This window comes from Talpa occidentalis, unplaced genomic scaffold (genome assembly GCF_014898055.3).
Source record: "Talpa occidentalis isolate TD23 unplaced genomic scaffold, MPIMG_talOcc4v2.1 talOcc4.4, whole genome shotgun sequence".
NCBI classification, from domain to species: domain Eukaryota; kingdom Metazoa; phylum Chordata; class Mammalia; order Eulipotyphla; family Talpidae; genus Talpa; species Talpa occidentalis.
This window is the reverse complement of record NW_023604295.1, coordinates 30,151,196-30,171,925: the sequence shown is the minus strand read 5'-3', so window position 1 is coordinate 30,171,925 and position 20,730 is coordinate 30,151,196. Positions and strand designations below refer to the sequence as shown.

The window sequence follows — 20,730 nt, the reverse complement described above, 5'->3', positions numbered from 1 at the left end:
CACTTAACAGTGGATAAAGTGATACTATATATATATATTTATATATACGCACACATATATACACACACACATATATTACCATAGTGAAAGAAGTACAGATTCTTCTGGTTCAGGTAAGTCTTCAGAACTTAAATATAAATGTTTTAAACATCTCTTTGGAAACAGATTTTGATAGAAACAGAGTGCTTATTACCAGCTTAAAGAGAGGCAGAGGAAAATATTGCCTGCATTAGAGTTAGCCAGTGGACACTAGAGGAAGTTTATCCTTTCATTTCTTACTTCTAGGCTATCCATCCAGGTTATGGTTTCCTTTCAGAAAACATGGAATTTGCTGAACTATGTAAGCAGGAAGGCATTATTTTTATAGGTCCTCCTTCATCTGCTATTAGAGACATGGGGATAAAGAGGTGAGTTTACATCTTTTTAAATATAATCATATTAAAAAGATCAATTAAAATGATTTATTTTACCTATAATAGACAAAGTAATTATACCATCTTGTTATTTACCTAACACTTCAGTGGTTAACAAAAATACTCAACTATTTCTAGTAATTTATTAACTTTTTGGGATTAATTAGCTGTTTCTAATCAACATAATTAGCAAGGTGGAACGAACTACCACATGGAAAACTGGATGGAGGAATACTAACTAGTAGACATTTTTATATTAGTATTTGTTGTCTTAGACTGTAGTTCTTTATCTATGGGATGCTATATTTTGAAAGTTCTATTGTATTTTACAAAAACAATGGACTGTGTTTATGCTTCTCTTCTATGAAATAATTCATAGAATTGGGGCATCTTCTGGGTTTGTTTGTTTGTTTTTATTTTACAGCACCTCCAAATCCATAATGGCTGCTGCTGGGGTACCCATTGTGGAAGGTTATCATGGTGAAGACCAATCAGACCAATGCCTGAAAGAGCATGCTGGAAGGATTGGTTACCCAGTTATGATTAAAGCAGTCCGTGGTGGTGGAGGAAAAGTAAGCTTGGTATCCTCAGGTTTTCCTTTTAAGACTAATCTTTGTTCAATTTCTTTTTGTAAGACAATTCTCTTTCTATCTTAGGGTATGAGGATCGTTAGATCTGAAAATGAATTTCAAGAGCAGTTAGAAGCAGCTCGCAGAGAAGCTAAGAAGTCTTTCAATGATGATGCGATGCTGATTGAGAAGTTTGTGGATACACCCAGGTGGGTTTGGCTTTTTTTCTGACTCAGATTTTTAAAACTAAATTATGAAAGAAATGCGTGCACATTATATAGAATATGAATCCTAGGAGTATAGAAACACATTAAGTTTCCTAATCCCATCCCCTGATTATAGTATGGTAGACATTCTTCCAGGCATTTTCTTTCAGAACCTGGAGTCCCTGCTCTAATGTCGCCTGCCTTGCGGTAACTAAAAGATAAAGGACAGTTAGTGGAAATGGTAGAATTTCACAATTAGAATTTGAAAAACAAAACAGTTGGCTCTGGTATTCCAGTTTGAAAGTTGTGACTCACATTTGAAAAGCAAGTAAAGAGCTGAACAGAATGAAAGCCAATGACTTTTATATCCATCAGAGAAACAAGACTGCAGGGTGAACCACCACCCCGAAATCTGATGGGTATGTGAATACAGCAAATCATAGCTGAGATCAGTTCACCTGGAACAGAAGCTACAGATTGCATAAACTGATAGGAACATTTAGGAAATTTTCAGATTACTGCAGGTTAAGTGTTGACTAGCACAACAGTGAGAAACATCTTGGGGCCCAACATTAGGGAACTCCCCCCAAATTTTCATGGATTTTTATTTCCAGGAACCCTACCAGGTTCTCACAGAAAAGATCTGAGAAAAAAATTGGGACAGGAAGTGGAAAAAATAACTATTTCTAAAGTGTAGGGACCATGGATGGAGCTGGAAGGGATCATGCTCAGTGAAATAAGTCAGAAAGAAAAAGAAAAATACCGGATGGTCTCACTCATAGCAGGAATTCAGAAAACCTAAATAAGGGACCAGGTAAAAGACTAATTATAATAAAGTAGAAATCAAAATCAGCAAGTAACTATAAACCAGAAACACGCTACAGGGGTGGTGGTGGTGGTGGTGGTGGTGGTGGTGGTGATGGTGATGGAGGGAGTAGGATCAAAAGAAGGGGGGGTGGGAATTGTATGGGGTCTATAACCAAGATGAAAATGCATACATTGTGCAAAAATGAAAAATGATGTAAGAATTATATAAAATATAAAAATATAAATAAAAAGTTAAAAAAAATACAGGGTAATAGTTAAAAAAAGTTTCTTCTCTATTTGACAATGTTTATTTTTATTTTTTTTAAAGATTTATTTATTTATTTATACAAGAACTGGGGCCAGATTCGTGGGAGGGTAAGAGGATTCACCAGACACAGCATGGGGAACAGAACAAGCAGACTGACGGAACACACTGCTGAGGGGAGCAGCAGGCAAGACAGGAGAAGTTTGACACCATGTGGGACCCTCACCGGCTGGCCGGGATCGAACCGGTGCTGCAGAGGCTGCAGACAGTTTCACAGCGCGGTGCTCAACCGCCTGCGCCACCAGAGGAGGCCCCAATGTTTATTTTTAAAAATAAAGAGAAAAATTATTTGTTGATCACTGATTTCTAAAACACTCACATATGAACATATATATGGATATGTGAGTGTATAGTGTGAACCTGAGAAAGTATCCTTCGTGTTTACCAAATGATTTGTGTTAGTCTTATTTTCATGTTTTGTGCATTTACCCTTAATATGATTTCTCATAATTTTACTATCTATACTCAACATTAAAGTACCTTTTTAGGGCCTCTCTGGTGGCACAGGGGCTTAAGTCTCAGCAGTTATATCTCTATGAAGCTATCTGCAGTCATTGCAGCACGAGTTCGATCCCCAGCCAGGGAGCTACCCACATGCACTGCAGATCTCTCCTGTCTTGCCCACTGCTCCCCTCAGTGTATTTCAGTAGATACACCTGTTCTGCTCCCCACTCTCTCTGGTGAATCTTCTTATCCCCCAACCCCTCACACCTCTGGCCTACACCCCAGCTCTTGAAAGCATAAATAAATAAATCTTTAAAAAATAAATAAAAAATACTTTTTAAAATACTTTTTAAATTTATGATTAAAGATAATATATCCTTTTGAGTATATATAATTTTCTAACTGCAACAGTTTATAAAAACTGAATATAAGAGTTGATTTAAAAGAAATCTGCCAAAAGTTTTTATTGACTTTTTGAGCATATATGTGATGCAGCTGTAATTGACATTTTGGTGTTCTCAAATTTACATGCTTTCCGATGACAATTTGTACATTTTGTGACCTACCCCTATTTTGATGTCATAGTCTCATATTTTCTGTCTTTTCTCCCAGCCCATTCATATATAATTTTTCACTTTAGTGGTCAACCATAAATGGAAATTTTTCATTGATTTATTTTATCCGATTGACTCTAGTTCTATTTCTAAATTCATATCCTCTATTCTGAGGTCAAAATATCACTTCTTAGCTAAAATAAAAATAGAGGAATTCTGGCTACCTTGGCCAACAGTTTGGCTTCATGAATGTAATATTTGTCACCCTTAATGAAGTATATTAACATGTGCATTTGCTTTTAAATAGGCACGTAGAAGTTCAGGTGTTTGGTGACCACCATGGAAATGCTGTGTACTTGTTTGAAAGAGACTGTAGCGTACAGAGGAGACATCAGAAAATCATTGAGGAAGCCCCAGGGGTAAGGAAATTGTAAACAAATTTGTGGGTTTCTCTATAATATAAACCTTAGTCACTCTGATTTTCACATTAGAAATCTGTGACACTAGGGGCCTCCTTGGTAGTGCAAGGGGTTAAGCACCGCACTATGAAGCAATCCACAGCCTCTGCAGCTCGAGTTCGATCCCTGGCCAGCCAGAGAGAAACCCACTGGCGAAGCAGACCTCCTGTCTCGCCCGCTGCTCCCCTCAGCAGTGTATTTCAGTCAGTGTGCCTGTTCTGTTCCCCACTTTGTCTCTGGTGAATCCTCTCACCCCACTGCATCTCTGGCCTGTACCCCAGCTCTTGTATGCATAAATAAATAAATCTTAAAAAAAAATTTAAAAAAGAAATCTGTGAAACTAAATGTCTACCCCTAAGTCTGCTGGACAGACACTTCCCAATAGTAATATAATGTAAACATCCAATGCAGTGTTGGGGATGGGGGTGAGGGGGCTCCTGTTCTTAGACTACCATCCAGAGGACGCAACAGGGCCATGTTCCTTCTGCTTGGTATTGAGGAAAGTCTCCTCTTACCCAAGTATCAGGCTTATCGTGAGTACCTGTATAGTGTTTCCATGTAGATTTTAAATTGTAATTAACTAGAAAGTTTACGACACGGAATGGTTTGATTAATGGAATGTAATTTTTATGAAGAAGTTTCTCTCATTTTAACTGTAGTTTAAGATGTTTCCAAAATACAGTAGTCATCTTCCTATCTTAAAAGTTCTGTTGTGAAGAGAGATTTACTCCTGTTTGTTAACTTTTGCCCCCTTAGGATTATTTACATGCCTAGGAGCCTACCTCTTGATTGATTTAAGATGTTATCTAGGTCAAGGCCTACCCCTCAGATTAAAGATTTTAAGATTTACATTTCTTTGGAGCCTGTAATGCTATAGAAATCTTTCTTGTCTGAAGTTACATAATTGGTTTTTTTCAATATGTATTTCTAAAAGGTCAGGAATCTGAGGTTTCTGGTTAATCACTATTCAAAACTTAATTTCTGTTGCAGTATATATTAAATCATTTGAAGTTAATGTGAACAATAATTTCAGTAAAGTCTTATTTTCAAGCAGTGATGGCTTATATATATGTGTATATATATATATATATATATATATATATATATGTCTGTAGAGCAGTGTTTTAAAACGTTAGAAGCCTTGCCTACCTTTTTTTTTTTTTTTTTTTTTTTTTTTTTTAATTTTTTTTTAAGATTTATTTATTTATTTATACACACAAGCACTGGGTACAGTCAGAAGCGCGGGAGGGTGAGAGAATTCACCAGAGCCAGAGCGGGGAGCAGAGCAGGCAGAAGGACCGAAGTACACTGCTGAGGGGAGCAGCGGGCGGCAGGAGAGGTCTGTGCGCCATGTGGGACCCTCCTCCGGTGGCCGGGGAGCAGCCGGGGATCGAACCGGCGCTGCAGAGGCTGCGGGCAGCTTCGCAACCCAGCGCTCAACCGCTGCGCCACCGGGGAGGCCCACCTTTTTTTTTTTTAATTAACCTTTCTTGTTTACTTCAAATCTCAAGGTTTACCATTATTCCAAGATCATTCTTGGACACGTGACCCAGGGTATCAACTTGAAACAAAAGTTTCAAAGTTTTCATATTAATATATATAATTTCAAATGACTGTAATGCTTGAAAGCTGATATTGTAGATAGGGACAGAGATATGTCACTATACTGAGTTTTTTTCTGAAATGTGTAGAAATTATTAGAGCCATCAAACTTGGATACAGTCACAAACTGGTATATCTTGAAATGTATAACATTAGGTTTTTTTCTCTCTTTAATTATTTCTTTATGCAATATTTGATACATGGAAATGTAATATTCAATCTTAATGGAAAGTTTAATAGGGTAAGATAATAATGGGATTTACTTTAATTATTTTTTCTAGCCTGGTATTAAACCTGAAGTAAGAAAAAAACTCGGTGAAGCTGCAGTCAAAGCTGCCAAAGCAGTAAACTATGTTGGAGCAGGTATGTTGAGATTTGCTTTAATGGTGCACGGGTGCCTTGGGGAAGGGAATTCTATGGGGACTCAACTTGAGGGGGTGAGGGGAAGCAAATATTGTTTTAAAAAAAATTAAAAAAAAAAAAAAGATTCCCTTTAATGAAAGAAAGGAAATAATCATTTACTTGTGTTTCAGAAGTCAAAAGAACATAACTTTTGAATCATTGACTTTCAGTCTTTGACCAAATTCACTTTAAGAAATATATTTTTCATTGAAATTGACTATGTATGCATTAATGTTTGTGCTTATATACATTTGAAAAATACATTTCACTAAGTCCTAATTATGTGTAATGCTGTTTTGATATTTTCTATCCTATTTTAAAAATCACTGAAAATTTTTTTAACAAATTTATATACTTTCATTTTCTAGAGCAGTGTTAGATCACAGCAAAACAGCAGAAGTAGTTTCCACATACCCCAGCCCTTCACCCACACAGCCTCCTCTACTACAAACATCCCCAACAGAGTGTACATTTGTTACAATTGACAAACCTACACTAATATATATAATTATCACACAGAAAGCATAGTTCATATCTGGGCTCAATCTTGGTGTTGTACATGCTAGGAGCCTGGACAATGTAAATTATACATATCCACCATTATAGTATCATAAAGAGTACTTTGTCCTAAACATCCTCTGTGGCTTGCTCTTCATCCTTCCCTCTCCTCTTCATCCTTCAAGACAGTATATCAAAAAAAAAAAAAAAAAAAAAAAAAGACAGTATATCATGAAGGCATATGGTGTCAGTCTTCAGAAAGTTTTTCTTCAAAATTGAACTGGCTATTCTGGGTAATTTTGTCCCTCCACATAGACTTTACTGAGTCTTCCTACCCATGACTTTAGTCCTTAATATCTTTCCATTTATTTAATTCTTCTTTTACTTCCTTCATCAGGATTTTGTAGTTTCCATATATGGATTTATACCTACTTCATTTTTGGAGTGTTAATGTAAATGGTTTTGTGTTTTTAATTTCAAATTCCACCTGTTTCTCACTAGTATAGAGGAAAACGATTGACTCATATATTAACCTCATGTTTTGAGACCTTGATGTAACCATTTATTAGTTGCAGGGGGTGGTCGATTCTTTCAGGTGTTCTGAGCAAGTCATTTATGAGCAAGTCATTTATGACCACAGACAGTTTTATTTCTTTCTTTTATGTGTATATTCATGTCTTACTGCATTCACTAGGCTTTCCAACTGCTTTTTTTTTTTTTTGTGATTCTTGTATTGTCTTTAATCTATTGATCTAATGGATTGCATTAATTGTTTTTCAAATATTGGACCAGCCTTGTATACTTGGGATAAATCCCACTTGGTTATGGTGTATACTTCTTTTTATACATTGTTGGATTCAATTTGTAAATATTTTATTAAGGATTTTTTAAATCTTTGTTCATAAGGATTATTGGCCTGTAGTTGTCTTTTCTTCTATAATATTTATAAGGTAATGCCTTTGTTTGGGTGGGAGCAAGTCCTTCAAGCTGAAACAATACTTTGATAGAGAATTTTTTTTTTTTTCTAACACATACAAATATAATTGGCTAATATCAATCATATCAATCATAAAAAATAGAGTAGCAATTATAATGTGTAATTAGTTAATATTAGTGGTAATATTTGCAGCATAAGAAAATGCTGTCTATGAAAAAAGGAAAAAGAAATATCCTCAAGATAATTATTTTAGAAGTACTGAATGTAGGAAGAAGGAATAATAAAATGATATTATGATTAATTTTGATGCTGAGGTCAGAATCCATTCTAGAATATCTTCTGCCTGGCAGGGGAGATACCATAATCATGAAGGTGGTTTTCCCAGGGTGAGGCTTATCCATTGCACTCTGGATGTGCTGACCCCTGCGATTTCCCCAAATGTGAGAAACTCGACTGCATAATTTGTGGTAGTGGGGGACTGTGTTCGCACTCTCCCCCAATCCGCCGATCAGGAATCCCCAAATGGCGCTCTGAGAGCTGGCCGCCCGCCAGGAGCGGTGAAGCCAGGAGGCGCGCGATCACAAGCCAGATGATAGAGAATTTTATACTGTCTAATAGAATGCAAGTAGATAGGTATTCACATTAGCTTTAGTTACTATGCAATCTTTCAGTGGGTCACCAGTAAAATAATTTTTAAAGTAAGCTTCCAAAAGCCCACAGTTAGAGAGAGAGAGAGAGAGAGAGTGTGTGTGTGTGTGTGTGTGTGTGTGCTTGTGTGTATGGAAAGGGGTTGCATTTTTCACCACAGGGTTAGAGTGAGATGAGTGAGATGGGAAGTTGAAGTATGAGATTTCCAGGGATATTGGTGTGCTGAAGTATGACACAGGGTCCAAGTATGGTCTCAACTGCCACAACAGCTAAGACTGGTTTCATAACTTGGGCTTGCCATTTGCTTAAAATCGCAATTATCCTTTCTGTGTCTATTTCATGTGACTCCTTATTTTGACTAAGGCTCATTTGCTGCTGCAAAATGTGAAATGTCTTCATGAAATGCAAAGTGTTTACTATTGAATGAAGGCAGCAGAGATAAGTGATATGTCATGGAGGATTTTGATATGCTTCTGATTAAATGCCATTGAAATGTGATAATTGCATTTTACCTTTTAGGAACTGTGGAGTTTATTATGGACTCAAAGCACAATTTTTACTTCATGGAGATGAATACGAGACTGCAAGTGGAACATCCTATTACTGAGATGATCACAGGAACTGACTTGGTGGAGTGGCAACTTAGGGTAGGAATATATATATTTTGTTAAAGATCTGTCTTGAGAATATGTTACTTTCTTGCCTCTTAAAAGAAGACACTGTTTTGGACCTAGGTTGAATTCTAGGTGGTTGTGATGAGTCCAGGAAAAGGAGAGGTTAAAGTGACATTACATTTGATGCTATGACGGTATTGTCACTCTCTGGACATAGATTCCTAATTTGCCACTTGCTACCATTTCCCCTTAGACAGGGGCAGCCAGTGAGCATGTGAGCCACACTGAGGCTTCGTTGTGACCATATTGTCCCAGCACTAAAACCTTGTGATCTGCATGAGAACACCGCATTCTAGCCAGGCCATGATAGATTTTAGAGGCAGGATATTTACTTGCCAAGATGAAATACCCTAAGGTAGGACTGGGTATAAAGAACCAAGGAAATGGTCTTGATTAATAGAGTGGTCCAGATGCAAATGCTGACTTACAAACTGTTGCTGGTCCATAGGGAGATAGTATAGCCATTCAAAGTAATTGTTGGAAAATTTTCTGAGCTTTTTTGACATTGCAATGACATGTCTACTGTTCTTTTTCAAAAATATAAACCCATAACTGTTCCTTTATTTAGTTTGAGAAACTCTGACCTGAACCAGAGTTTCAGACAAAATATTTCTTCAAATATTAATAATAAAAGCTTAGTCTGTTTTTGTCCTTTATTGAAGCAATAGATTTTCACCTTAGCCTTTTTTGCTCTTTTAATACGAAAAAAAAATTAACTAGTGTGAACATTCTTGATCTTTGTAGAGTTCTTAGGGTTCTTTACATGTCCTGACTCTTTGTTGTTTTTTCCATGCTATGATACTAAAGTTTTGATTATCTTGATAGTTGTGTTTTTTCAGAACTTCTGTAATATGTAATACTACAGTTTATGTAATATATAATATGAAATATGTTTCTCTTGCTGATTCGTTGGGAGTGATTGGTGGTTTTCATTGAGTAAAAAAATTCTTCTGGACCGCTATATCTTTGGGTATAGGATACCCAATGAACCAGGCTAATGAACCAGCCATATCAAACTAGTAAGTGTTAGGAAAACTGTAGTAGATTTAGAAAGTTCTGGAAAGATTGCTTATGTTTCCAGAATTCAAGGAAAGACAGATTTTTTTTTTTCTGAAGCAGTAACCCAAGAGAATCCAGAGTCTTGAAATCATGGAGGATTAAGGATTCCTATGTATTAAGAGAAAGGTTTAGATACTAAGGGAACAGGCAGACATTTATTTCTGCAACTCAAGAAATTGTAAGAACTTTGATGGCTCTTTAGAAAGAGAAGTGGGCCTTTATACTTTGGGAAGGAATTCTGAGTTTAGGGACACTGCTGGCTTGGTTTATAGAGTTCAAGGCACTTTGGACCCTCTTTTTGAAGCAGGGGAAAAGAAGGGAACTTAACATTTGGTGATTCAAGAGTTCAAGTTTCAGCACTTGCCTCTATAGTCAAAGTTTTTCTAGAATGAGGATATAATGAATATATAATCCAGGCTGCAGATGCAGATGATGAGTAGTGTTCAGGGAGAAGTGATGAAAGAATCCAAAGTGAAGGGGTTCCAATGAGTCACTGTCTAAGCCGGATAGAAGTCAGATGGCATGGACTGCACACCCAGAGGCATGGTTGGGGCCAGTCATTTCTGGGCTTAGCCAACTTCAGAGGAAAATAGATAGGAAAGGTAAGCCAAGTAGAAATGGCTATCTAATCAGATACAAGATCACATTTTAGAATATGGAACTTAGAATATAAAACAAATATGGAATTCTTTATTAAAACATTAGAGTATTTTATAAAAGACAAGAATGAAATGATAATAGCTAACACTAATATAGTGCTTCTTATATGCCAGACACCCTTCTTTGAAGCATCCAGGGTTATAAACTTGCTCAGTACCCTATACAGAGTAAATATGGAGACAGAAAATTTGAACCCAGGCAATGTGGGTACAAAGTCTGAGTTTTGAAACAATATGCCATAAAGGCATTCGATTTAGTCCTTTGTCCTCTCATTCTTAACTGCTGTAGTTCCTGATACATTTAAAGTGACAAAACCTTAGTTTGTTTTATGTTAACCTGTTTACTTAATGTTGTTTTCCCTGTATCTTTTGCTTTCTCAGGTTGTAATTTTCTCATCTTGGAGGAAAATTTAAGGGGAGAGTAAAGAGAGAGAGAGAGAGAGAGTGGCAGCATGTCCTCCAATAGCCTTTTCCAAATCATACTAGCTGAAGAGAGAGGTTTGTTGTATTGGTACTTGATAGCAAGAATAATAATAGTAGTAGTAGTAATGATAAACAGCAGTGCAGTGATCACCTGTTTATAGTCTAGTATCATGCAATACACATAAACATAATAAAATTAAAAAATCATCTTACCCTTTCTTCACTCACTTGTTCATAAAGATTACAAAGATGACTAATGCCACACTTTAGCCAAAGCTGTGGATGTGTCCTATACACCAACTAATTTTTTGTGGTTGTAAAAGTTATTTATATATGCATACAAGAATGGGGGTATAAGCCAGAGGTGCAGGGGGTGAGAGGATTCACCAGAGAGAGCAGGGAGCAAAACAGGTGTATCTACTGAAATATACTGCTGAGGGGAGCAGCTGGTGAGGCAGGAGAGGTCTGCTGTGCCATGTGGGTTGCTTCTTGGCTGGGGATGGAACTTGTGCTGCAGTGTCTGGTGACAGTTTGATATTGCTGTCTTTAAAACCCCTGCGCCACCAGGGAGGCCCCACCAACTAATACATTTCTATTAAAAAAAAGATTGATTTAATGTTTTAAAGGAAAACTGAGTCTATCTTGCTGGTGAGAAATTTTAGTTTCAGTTACATTCCAAAAAACACTGGTTTTTATATTTATAATTTAGTTATCAGCTTGCCTACTCTCTCTCTTTAAAAACTATTGAAATCATACATCATTTCAAGCTGCATCTGCTTTTAAATCTGTTTCTGCTTTTGCTCAACACTCACGTGGGTAGATAAAACAATCGTTTTTATTTGGCTTTATCATAAGGTCCAAATATATATTTTATGTAGACAAGACAAGACCAGAGTCTCGTGGCTGTTATAAGGTGGATTTTCATAAGAAGCACATATTCTTTTACCAGATTGCAGCTGGAGAGAAGATTCCTCTGAGCCAGGATGAAATAACTTTGAAGGGTCATGCCTTTGAAGCTCGAATATATGCAGAAGATCCTGACAATAACTTCATGCCAGGGGCTGGACCATTAGTGCATCTCTCTACCCCTCCAGCAGACCTTTCCACTAGGATTGAAACTGGAGTACGGCAAGGTAGAGTGAAGGAAAACAAAAAGTCTCAGTATTTTTGAATTTTTAGTGCGTTCTTATTTTTGGACACGATCTTTTTCTTGTGTCTTGTGGAAATGTCGAGTTTGTTTTAACATAAAGACTTTAATTGATTTCTTGGTCATTTTTTTCCTTCTGGAATAATATTTTTTTTTTTTTTATAAATTTTATTGTTATATTCCCCATACAATTGCAGCCCCCCCATTCTGACCCCAATCCCTCCCCTCCCGCCCCCGCCCCCCTAAAAGTGTCTCTGGTTCATAGTTTTTTGTTGATTTTGATTTTCACTTTCTTATAGTTATTCATTTTCCTGGTCCCTTATTTAAGTTTTCTAGATTCCTGCTATGAGTGAGACCATCCGATATATTTCTTTTTTTTCTGCCTTATTTCGCTGAGCATGATCCCTTCCAGCGCCATCCATGTTGCTGCAAATTGCATGTGTTTATCTTTTTTGAATGCTGAGTAATGGAATAATATTTTTTTTTAAGAATAGCTTGTAATGGTCTCACTCATAGCAGGAATTTAGAAAACCTAAATAAGAGACCAGGAAAAAGACTAATCAATATACAGTAAAAATCAAAATCAACAAGCACTATAAACCAGAGACACACTATGGGGGTGGGAGGAGGGAGGGGCGGGGAAAGGAAGTACTAGAGTCAAAATAAGGGGGGAGATGCAATTGTATGGGGAATATAACCAAAATGAAAATGCATACATTGTGCAAAGATGAAAAAAGATGTAAGAATTACATAAAATAAAATAAATTAAATTAAAAAAAGAATAGCTTGTAATTTTAAACAATACATTCTTGTTTGAAATACAGTGGTACTTGGTCAAACCTAAAGAAAAACATTTCATGTGTACTGTTTTATTTTTTTATTTTGCCGGGTTAAAAAAATGATTTAAGGTGACTGATGTCTGCTATATCCAGGCATTCTACCTTCAAGTCAAACTGGAGAATTAGACATAAACTTGGTACAAAATAAACTGTAATAAAAGAAGGAAAAAAAAACCACCCAAAACTGTAGAAGAGCCATCACAGTTCAGCATATGATTAATAACAGTAGTCATAACTCATAACCCCACTTACTATATATAGGCCATGTTCTAGGTGTTGTGTCTATATGGACTCCTTTAACCTTGAGAACTACCCTATGGGTATTATGTAAGTTTTGGGTGTATATATTATGTATATACTTCATCATGATTCCCACCAAAAGTCTTATTTCTATCCACCACCATAGAATTTACTCCCTTTGCCTATTATACCCAGCCTATAACACTTTTCCCCTCTGGTAACCACCAGCCTGTTCTCTCTATCTATGTATTTGCTTATTTTCATTTGCTTTGCTTCTTTATATTCCAATGAGTGAAATCATATGGCATTTGTCTTTCTCAATCTGAATTATTTCAGTTAACATACTATCTTCAAGTTCCATCCATGTTCTCATAAATGGCAAGGATTTATCTTTTTTTAAATAGTCAAGTAGCATTCTGCTGTGTAAGTTTAGTGCATCTTTTCTCCCCATTCATCTGTTCCAGGACATTTAGATTATTTACATTTATCTTGGTTATTGTGAAAAATCCTGCAATGAAAACAGGGGTGCAAATATCTTTTCAAATTATTGTTTTCATGTTCTTCAGATAAATAACCAGAGGTGGAAGAGTTAAATCATATGGTATTTCTATTCTTAATTTTTTAAGGAATCTCCAAACTATTTTCCACAGTGGCTATTCCAGTTTGCATTCCCACCAGCAGTATATGAAGCTTCCCATTTCTCTGCATTTTTGCCAACACTTGTTTATCTTTTCCATAATGGCCATTCTAACAAGTTTGACCACCCTGATTTTTTTTAAATTTTTTTTTTTAAGATTTATTTATACAAGCACTGGGTACAGTCAGAAGCACGGGAGGGTGAGAGAATTCACCAGAGCCAGAGCAGGGAACAGAACAGGCAGACTGACGAAATACACTGCTGAGGGGAGCAGCAGGCGTGATAGGAGAGGTCTGCGCTCCATGTGGGACCCTCGCCGGTGGCTGGGGATCGAACCGGCGCTGCAGAGGCTGCAGGCAGTTTCGCAGCCCAGCGCTCAACTGCTGTGCCACCGGGAAGGCCCTGACCACCCTGATTTTTGATGAGGCAGTCAGGGCACAGAGAACTTAAGTGACTTGGTCAAGATTATCCTTGAAACCAAGGTTTAGATCCAGGCAGTCTGGCTCCAGAGTCAATGCTCTGAAACTATCTCTGTCTGCTACCATCGTAACTTTAGTTGCCAGAGAAATTATACAGGTGTTGAGTGATGGAATATAGCAGTTCTCAGAAATAAGAGGTTATGTTGGGCTCATGTAATTAGGACACAGTTTTTTTTCCTAAAGATTTATTTATTTATGCATACAAGAGCTGGGGTACAGGCCAGAGATGCGGGGGGGTGAAAGGATTCACCAGAGACAGAACGGGGAACAGAACAGGCAGAGTGACTGAAATACACTGCTGAGGGGAGCAGCAGGCGAGACAGGAGGGTTCTGCTGTGCCATGTGGGTAGCTCCCTGGCCGGCCGGGAATTGAACTCGTGCTGCAGAGGCTGCAAATTGCTTCATAGTGCTTAACCCCTTGTGCCACAAGGAAGGCCATAGGATACAGTTTTAAAAGGAAGTCTAGCATGAATAATTGGAGATGCAGCTGGAGACATAGGTTGAGAGCAAATCGCAGAGTCGTGAAGGCCAAAATGAGAACTGGAATTTCTTGATGATGTTGAATTGGCAGCATTTTGAGAGTTTTTTTTTTTTTTTTAAAGATTTATTTATTTTTATATAAGAACCGGGGTACAGGCCAGATGCGTGGGAGGGTGAGAGGATTCACCAGAGACAGAGCGGGGAGCAGAACAGGTGGACTGACGAAATACACTGCTGAGGGGAGCAGCGGGTGAGACAGGAGAGGTCTGCTGCACCATGTGGAATTCTCGCCGGCCGGCTGGGATTGAACCCGCGCTGCAGAGGATGCTGACAGCTTCACAGTGCAGCACTCAACCACCTGTGCCACCAGGGAGGCCCTTGAGGGTTCTTGCTAAATCATAGCAAGGTTTGGTAGACAGTGAACTTTCAACTTAGTAGTAGAAGATCTTAGAAAAGAGGGCACTTGTAATAGAAAAGAGTGTTCAGGGCCTCCCCTGGCGGCACAGTGGTTGTGTGCTGGGCTGTGAAGCTGCTGGCAGCCTCCGCAGTGCCGGTTCGATCCCCGGCTGCCAGGGAGGGTCCCACATGACGCGACAGACCTCTCCTGCCTCGCCCACTGCTCCCCTCAGCAGTGTATTTCACCAGTTTGCCTGTTCTATTCCCAGGTCTGGTTCTGGTGAATTCTCTTACCCTCCCGTGCTTCTGACTGTACCCAGTGCTTGTATAAATAAATAAATAAATCTTTAAAAAAGAAAAAGAAAAGAGTGTTCAATGTTCTGTGGGACAAGCAAAGCTTGCAATGTAGCTAAAAACTACTCCAAGGAAAATAGAGACAATTCTGAGGGTTCCCAGGTTCATATCTTGATATTAGGAAAGATAATCTAGTCCATGAAGCTTCCCCCAACCCTCTTCATTTGGGTTTCCTGAGTCCCTGTGCATTCCTCAAGTATTGTCCTAGTTATAGTATCTTACGGAAGACTTTTTTTCCTTATCTAGTTTCTCCATCAAATTATAAGATTCTTAAGGAAGAGACTATCTCTTCCATGTTATATTTGCAGCATCTTGCCCAAACCTAGTCCTAGAATATATTCCATATGTGTTAGTGAGTTGGGGGTGAGGGGGTTGTGGAGAATGGGGGGCTGGATGGATGAATAAAAGTAATGTAATGCCTTAATGCCTTGATTTTATAGAAAACCCTGAGGTTCAGAGAGGTCAAGTAGTCTACCAAAATAACAAAAAGCTCCTAGAATCATATTCTTTATAATATACCACAACCCTTTTGACTTGAATCATTTCTAACCAGTGAGATATGCATAGTTCAGATTCCTGGTCACTAAGATTATGGTAGTCTTACTACTATATGGTAGCTTACCATGCTAGCTCCCATTTATTTGTTGACTATGCCAGGTAAAGCACTTGGCACTTTATTGTCAATCCTTCCAACAACCCTACAGGATAGAGGAATTATCAGCTTTATTTAACTGATAAAGCTGGGGAGGTAATGGAAGAAGAATGCTTAGGGCAGAATGATTGTGATATGATTGGGTAGAGGAAGTTTGCACTGACTTCCAAAATGAAAATGGGAAAGAAAGTTCAGAAGAATGTGGGGTGGGAAGAACCACTCCCATATTAAGACTTGGTGCTCTTGGATGACCTCATCCTCCCTGGACTTTTTTCATCTTTTTAAATACCCATGAGCCTCAGTTCTTATGAATAAAATGATGGTAATGATACCTATTGTGTAAGGCTTTGTGAGGATTATCTGTGAAATATAAAGTCCCAGTACAATGTTTTGCTTGCCATAATTTATTCCTTTAAGTTTTGACTTTGGTTTCTGTGGTTTTTCAATTTCAGGAGATGAAGTTTCAGTGCATTATGACCCCATGATTGCAAAGCTGGTTGTATGGGCTGCAGACCGCCAGGCAGCCTTGACAAGACTGAGATACAGCCTTCAGCAATACCATGTGAGTGACCTGGGGTCACTTTAGTGACCCTGATGCTCTCTATATCTCTACAGCCAAGCATGTCTGTGTTGTGTCAGGCAACACCACACTGATAAAGGAACAGGAATCGTGGAGCAGGCTGCACAATGCAGGATGCTGCTTGAGAGCAAGATCCTGGCCATTTTTATTGATAGAATAATCATACAGCATCAGTTACGTGGGGTAGAAGGACAAGGAGAAAAAGATGGGTGAAACTAAATAATTTCATCTAGGGCTTGGGGGGACATGAGTCTGCTGACCAGATAATTGTTATCAGATTGATGATCAAGTGTTGTAATTGAAACCATACCTCAGACCCCCAGCCATGGTTCTAATCTTATCAACAAGGCATTCTGCTGATCAGCTTCTGGGGTCCCTTGTCATACATTGGGCCTCAGCCCCCCCGGGCATTCCCGGTCATACCTCATGATGTATGAGTCGGGAATAAGTTTATGCAACTGTCATCAGCCCCCCTGGTGTTCCCGGTCATACCTCTTGATGCATACCCTTCCCAGAGTGATCAAGCTTTCTGCTCTTGATTGATTTGAAAGGCACCTTGTAAGGTTTGGCTCCTCTGACTGATTGACTGGTTTCTGAAGGGCAGTTCTGACCTTGTATAGGAATGCAGAACTGTAGGTAATAATAGTGGTGGCCAAATAGGCCGCTTAAGTCTAGCAGACCCACATGGTCATTTTTTGTCCTTGTCAACTTGTTTCCGCCAATTGCCCATGTATCACAAACAACATAATTTAACATGGGGAAATTTCCCATCAGTCAGAGTAGGATTTTAGGACTCTTGATTTCAGTTAGAAAAGAAAAATTGCAGGACCAAAACTATTATTGTCAGTGTTATGTACTTCAGTAAAATCCAATATGAAATTTCTGTTCTTCCTGTTAACAAGGCCTGCTACACATTTGGACTATTTTTTTCTTCAAAGGAAAACACTTGTGTTTAGTTTCATCCTTTTGATAGTTTTTGCTCTTCTGCAACACATTAGTTCCCTTGGTGCAGTAAGTTCCATGCCACACTGATTTAGGCTCATAGATGATTTTTTATTAACCTGTGATATTCAAATTGTTGGTGTATATTATTAATTTGATTGAGCTTCTGATCTTTGTGGTTCTAACCACACTGGTTTCTTTGCCATTCCTTCGATACACCTAGCATGGAGCCAAGTCTTGCCAGGCTCTCTCCCAGAATGTTCTTCCTCCACATGATGACCAACTCCCTCCTAACCATCTTCAGTGCCTGTTCAGTGCCTCAGAGTCCTTCCTAGGCTGTCCCTTTTAAAATGGGACCTTTTGCTGTTCTCTAGCCCTTTAGCCTTTATTTTATTCATAGCATCTGATATTATATTTTTTTTTTAATTTTTTTTTTTAATACAAGTACTGGGTACAGTCAGAAGCTAGATACTTGTTTCTAGATATTTTTCTGTCCCTAAAATGTAAGTTCTGTGAGGGCGGGGACTTCTATTTTGTTCCTTACTATATCCCCAATACCTGAATCAGTATCTAAAAAGTGCTTAGTAAATGATTATTAAGTAAATGAGTGAATGAATAAATGAGTGAATGCATAACCCCATGGCTTGGGTAGTTGTTTTATCCTTGATCCCATTTACTGGGTAGATTTGGATTAATTTTAAACCTTTTCAATTTTGTAATCAATGTGTAAAATTTGGATATTAGAGTCGTTTAATCCTGTCCCCTCCTATGATTAGCAATCCTGCCCTAGTCTTTTATGTTGTGGGCGTGTTCTGAGCAGCAGGTCTTCAAAATTGTGCAAACAAATCTCATTTACTTTTCATACACTTATTGCTTTCCTAATTTGAATCAATTAAAAGCTTCCATATTATAGACTCTAACACCTTTTTTTATGTCCTGATAATTTTATATATATTTTTTTAAAGATTTATTTATTTATGCATACAAAAGCTGGGTTATAAGCCAGAGGTGTGGGGGGGAGAGGGGTGAGAGGATTCACCAGAGGCAGAGTGGGGGAGAGAACAGGCAGGTTGACCAAAGTACACTGCTGAGGGGAGCAGTGGGGTGAGTCAGAAGAGGTCTGCTGCGCCATGTGGTTTCTCCCTGGCTGGAGAACAAACTCATGCTGCAGTGGCTGCGGTTAGCTTCATAGGTTGCGTCTTAACCCTTGCGCCACCAGGGAGGACCTAATTTTAAATTTTAAATCCAAATAGATAGTGATGGTGAAGTGAGGGTGAGGGTGTGTGTGTGTGTGTATTTGTGTGTCTCCTGGGAGTTGTCCTATCACTACATGGATACCTTAAAAGGTTTTTTATTTTTTTCTGAGAGTTGTCAAGAGTAAAAAATACTTAGTAGAAAGAGCAGATGCCACGGTGATGTTTTTCTGATTAGACTGTTTTTTCCCCCATTCCTTTGGGGGTGTGGGTTTTATTCTCTTCCTAGATTGTCGGACTGCACACCAACATTGACTTCCTGCTCAGCCTAGCTGGCCACCCCGAGTTTGAAGCTGGAAATGTGCACACCGATTTCATCCCTCAACACCGAGATGCACTGTTACCCAGCCGGAAGGCCACAGCCAAAGAGTTTTTATGCCAGGCAGCACTGGGTCTCATCCTCAAGGAGAAAGCTATGACTGATGCTTTCAGAATTCAGACACAAGGTACAGAATGCTTTTTTCTTTTCTCTGCTTGTCAAGATTTTATGACTAAACCTTGGACATGCTTGCCTCTCTTTATACTACTCTTGCCTCCTTTTTCTTCTCAGCGATTATTGACACCATCCTTGGCTAATGTTTGTTGTTGTTTTTTAGTATGGGTTAGAGCTTTTCAGATGTCATAGATAAACACTTTTTAACCCATGAAACATAACTTGACAAATCACCTAACAATTTAGAGGTGAATCTGTTTTTAACCAAGCTCTGGTTCTTCCCAAATTCTGGGTGACTCTCTTCCAGGTTATTTTATTAGTCACTCTTCTTGGCCTCCTTTATTGTATCTTTGTATATGCGGCAACTTCCTTTATCGTGGAGACTAAAGACAAACTCTCAGATTCCCTTGGGTTGCCCATGATTTATTGTTGAGATACTTACTTTCACCTTTTCCATTATATGATCCAATTACTGACCACCTAGAGACCTACATACTTTTCTTTTCATGCCATAGGTTGCCAGTCTAGGAAGGAACATGGCAGAGGATCTTCCTGGCTGCCACATGCCTGGGTTCCTGCTTCAGCACCCCTACTGTGTTGTGCCCAACCTCTTACTAGCACCTTAGGAAACTGAAAATTCATTAATGTTTTGTAATTTCAGTCAGTTCTCCATTAGAAAACTCTTCCCTCTAAATTGCGCACTCCTGACCTTGCTCCATAATATTTACTCAGCCTAACTCTGACCTTTGGAATAAATAGAAAATAAAAAATTGAATTCATTTACGCTCTTCATTATTATTAGGATTATTATTTTATATAATTATAGGATATTATAATTATATAATAATTATATAATTGAATGGATTCATTCAAGAATGAATGGATTCATTCAAGAATGTTAGATTGAAAGCATAAAATGTGTCAGTACATCTTTAGGAAATTTGTGTTCTGTCTTTGTTTTGTTCTTTTACATTAAATGAAATGCATCAAAATGTGCGCAGTATGGTTTTCCTGAGCCTGAACTTAGCTTTTGGAAGGTAGTGTCCACTTACTCACCTTTTTTATTTTATTTTTTTTAAAGATTTATTTATTTATTTATTTATACAAGCACTTGGTACAGTCAGAAGCGTGGGAGGGTGAGAGAATTCACCAGAGCCAGAGTGGGGAACAGAACAGGGAGACTGATGAAATATGCTGCTGAGGGGAGCAGCTGGCACAGCAGGAGAGGTCTGCGTGCCATGTGGGACCCTCACCGATGGCCAGGGATTGAACCGGCGCTGCAGAGGCTGCAGGCAGCTTCGCAGCCCAGCGCTCAACCACTGTGCCACCAGGGGAGGCCCTCTTTTATTTTTATAAAGGCTTTTTTGTTCGTTTTTGTGTAGATGAACTGGGGTATAGGCCAGAGCAGGGGTGGAGTGGAGTGAGGGCTGAGAGGATTCACCAGAGACAGAGTGGGGAGCAGAACAGGCAGATCTACTGAAATATACTGCTAAGGGGTACAGTGGATGAGACAGGAGAGGTGTGCTGCACCATGTGGGTTAGTTCCCTGGCCCGGGATGGAACTCAGGCCTTAGCAGTGATAGTGCTGAAACTTAACCTCTAGGCCACCAGGGAGGCCCT

At 38.6% G+C, this 20,730-nt stretch overlaps 1 protein-coding gene and 1 non-coding gene across 2 annotated transcripts in view; both read left to right on the top strand.

Annotated features, from left to right (window-relative positions):
• The window catches only part of MCCC1 (methylcrotonyl-CoA carboxylase subunit 1), a 50,526-nt gene that overhangs the window by 13,993 nt on the left and 15,803 nt on the right, over positions 1–20,730 (top strand). Inside the window, exons 5-13 of the mRNA XM_037525168.2 lie at positions 286–407; positions 838–985; positions 1,070–1,191; positions 3,626–3,737; positions 5,660–5,741; positions 8,383–8,510; positions 11,628–11,811; positions 16,355–16,464; positions 18,907–19,123. Of these exons, the coding sequence (XP_037381065.1) occupies positions 286–407; positions 838–985; positions 1,070–1,191; positions 3,626–3,737; positions 5,660–5,741; positions 8,383–8,510; positions 11,628–11,811; positions 16,355–16,464; positions 18,907–19,123 (1,225 nt within the window). The remainder of the gene's footprint in view (positions 1–285; positions 408–837; positions 986–1,069; positions 1,192–3,625; positions 3,738–5,659; positions 5,742–8,382; positions 8,511–11,627; positions 11,812–16,354; positions 16,465–18,906; positions 19,124–20,730) is intronic.
• Positions 7,551–7,714, top strand: LOC119258331 (U1 spliceosomal RNA). Its single transcript, XR_005128199.1, has one exon. It is a non-coding gene; the product is annotated as a U1 spliceosomal RNA (small nuclear RNA).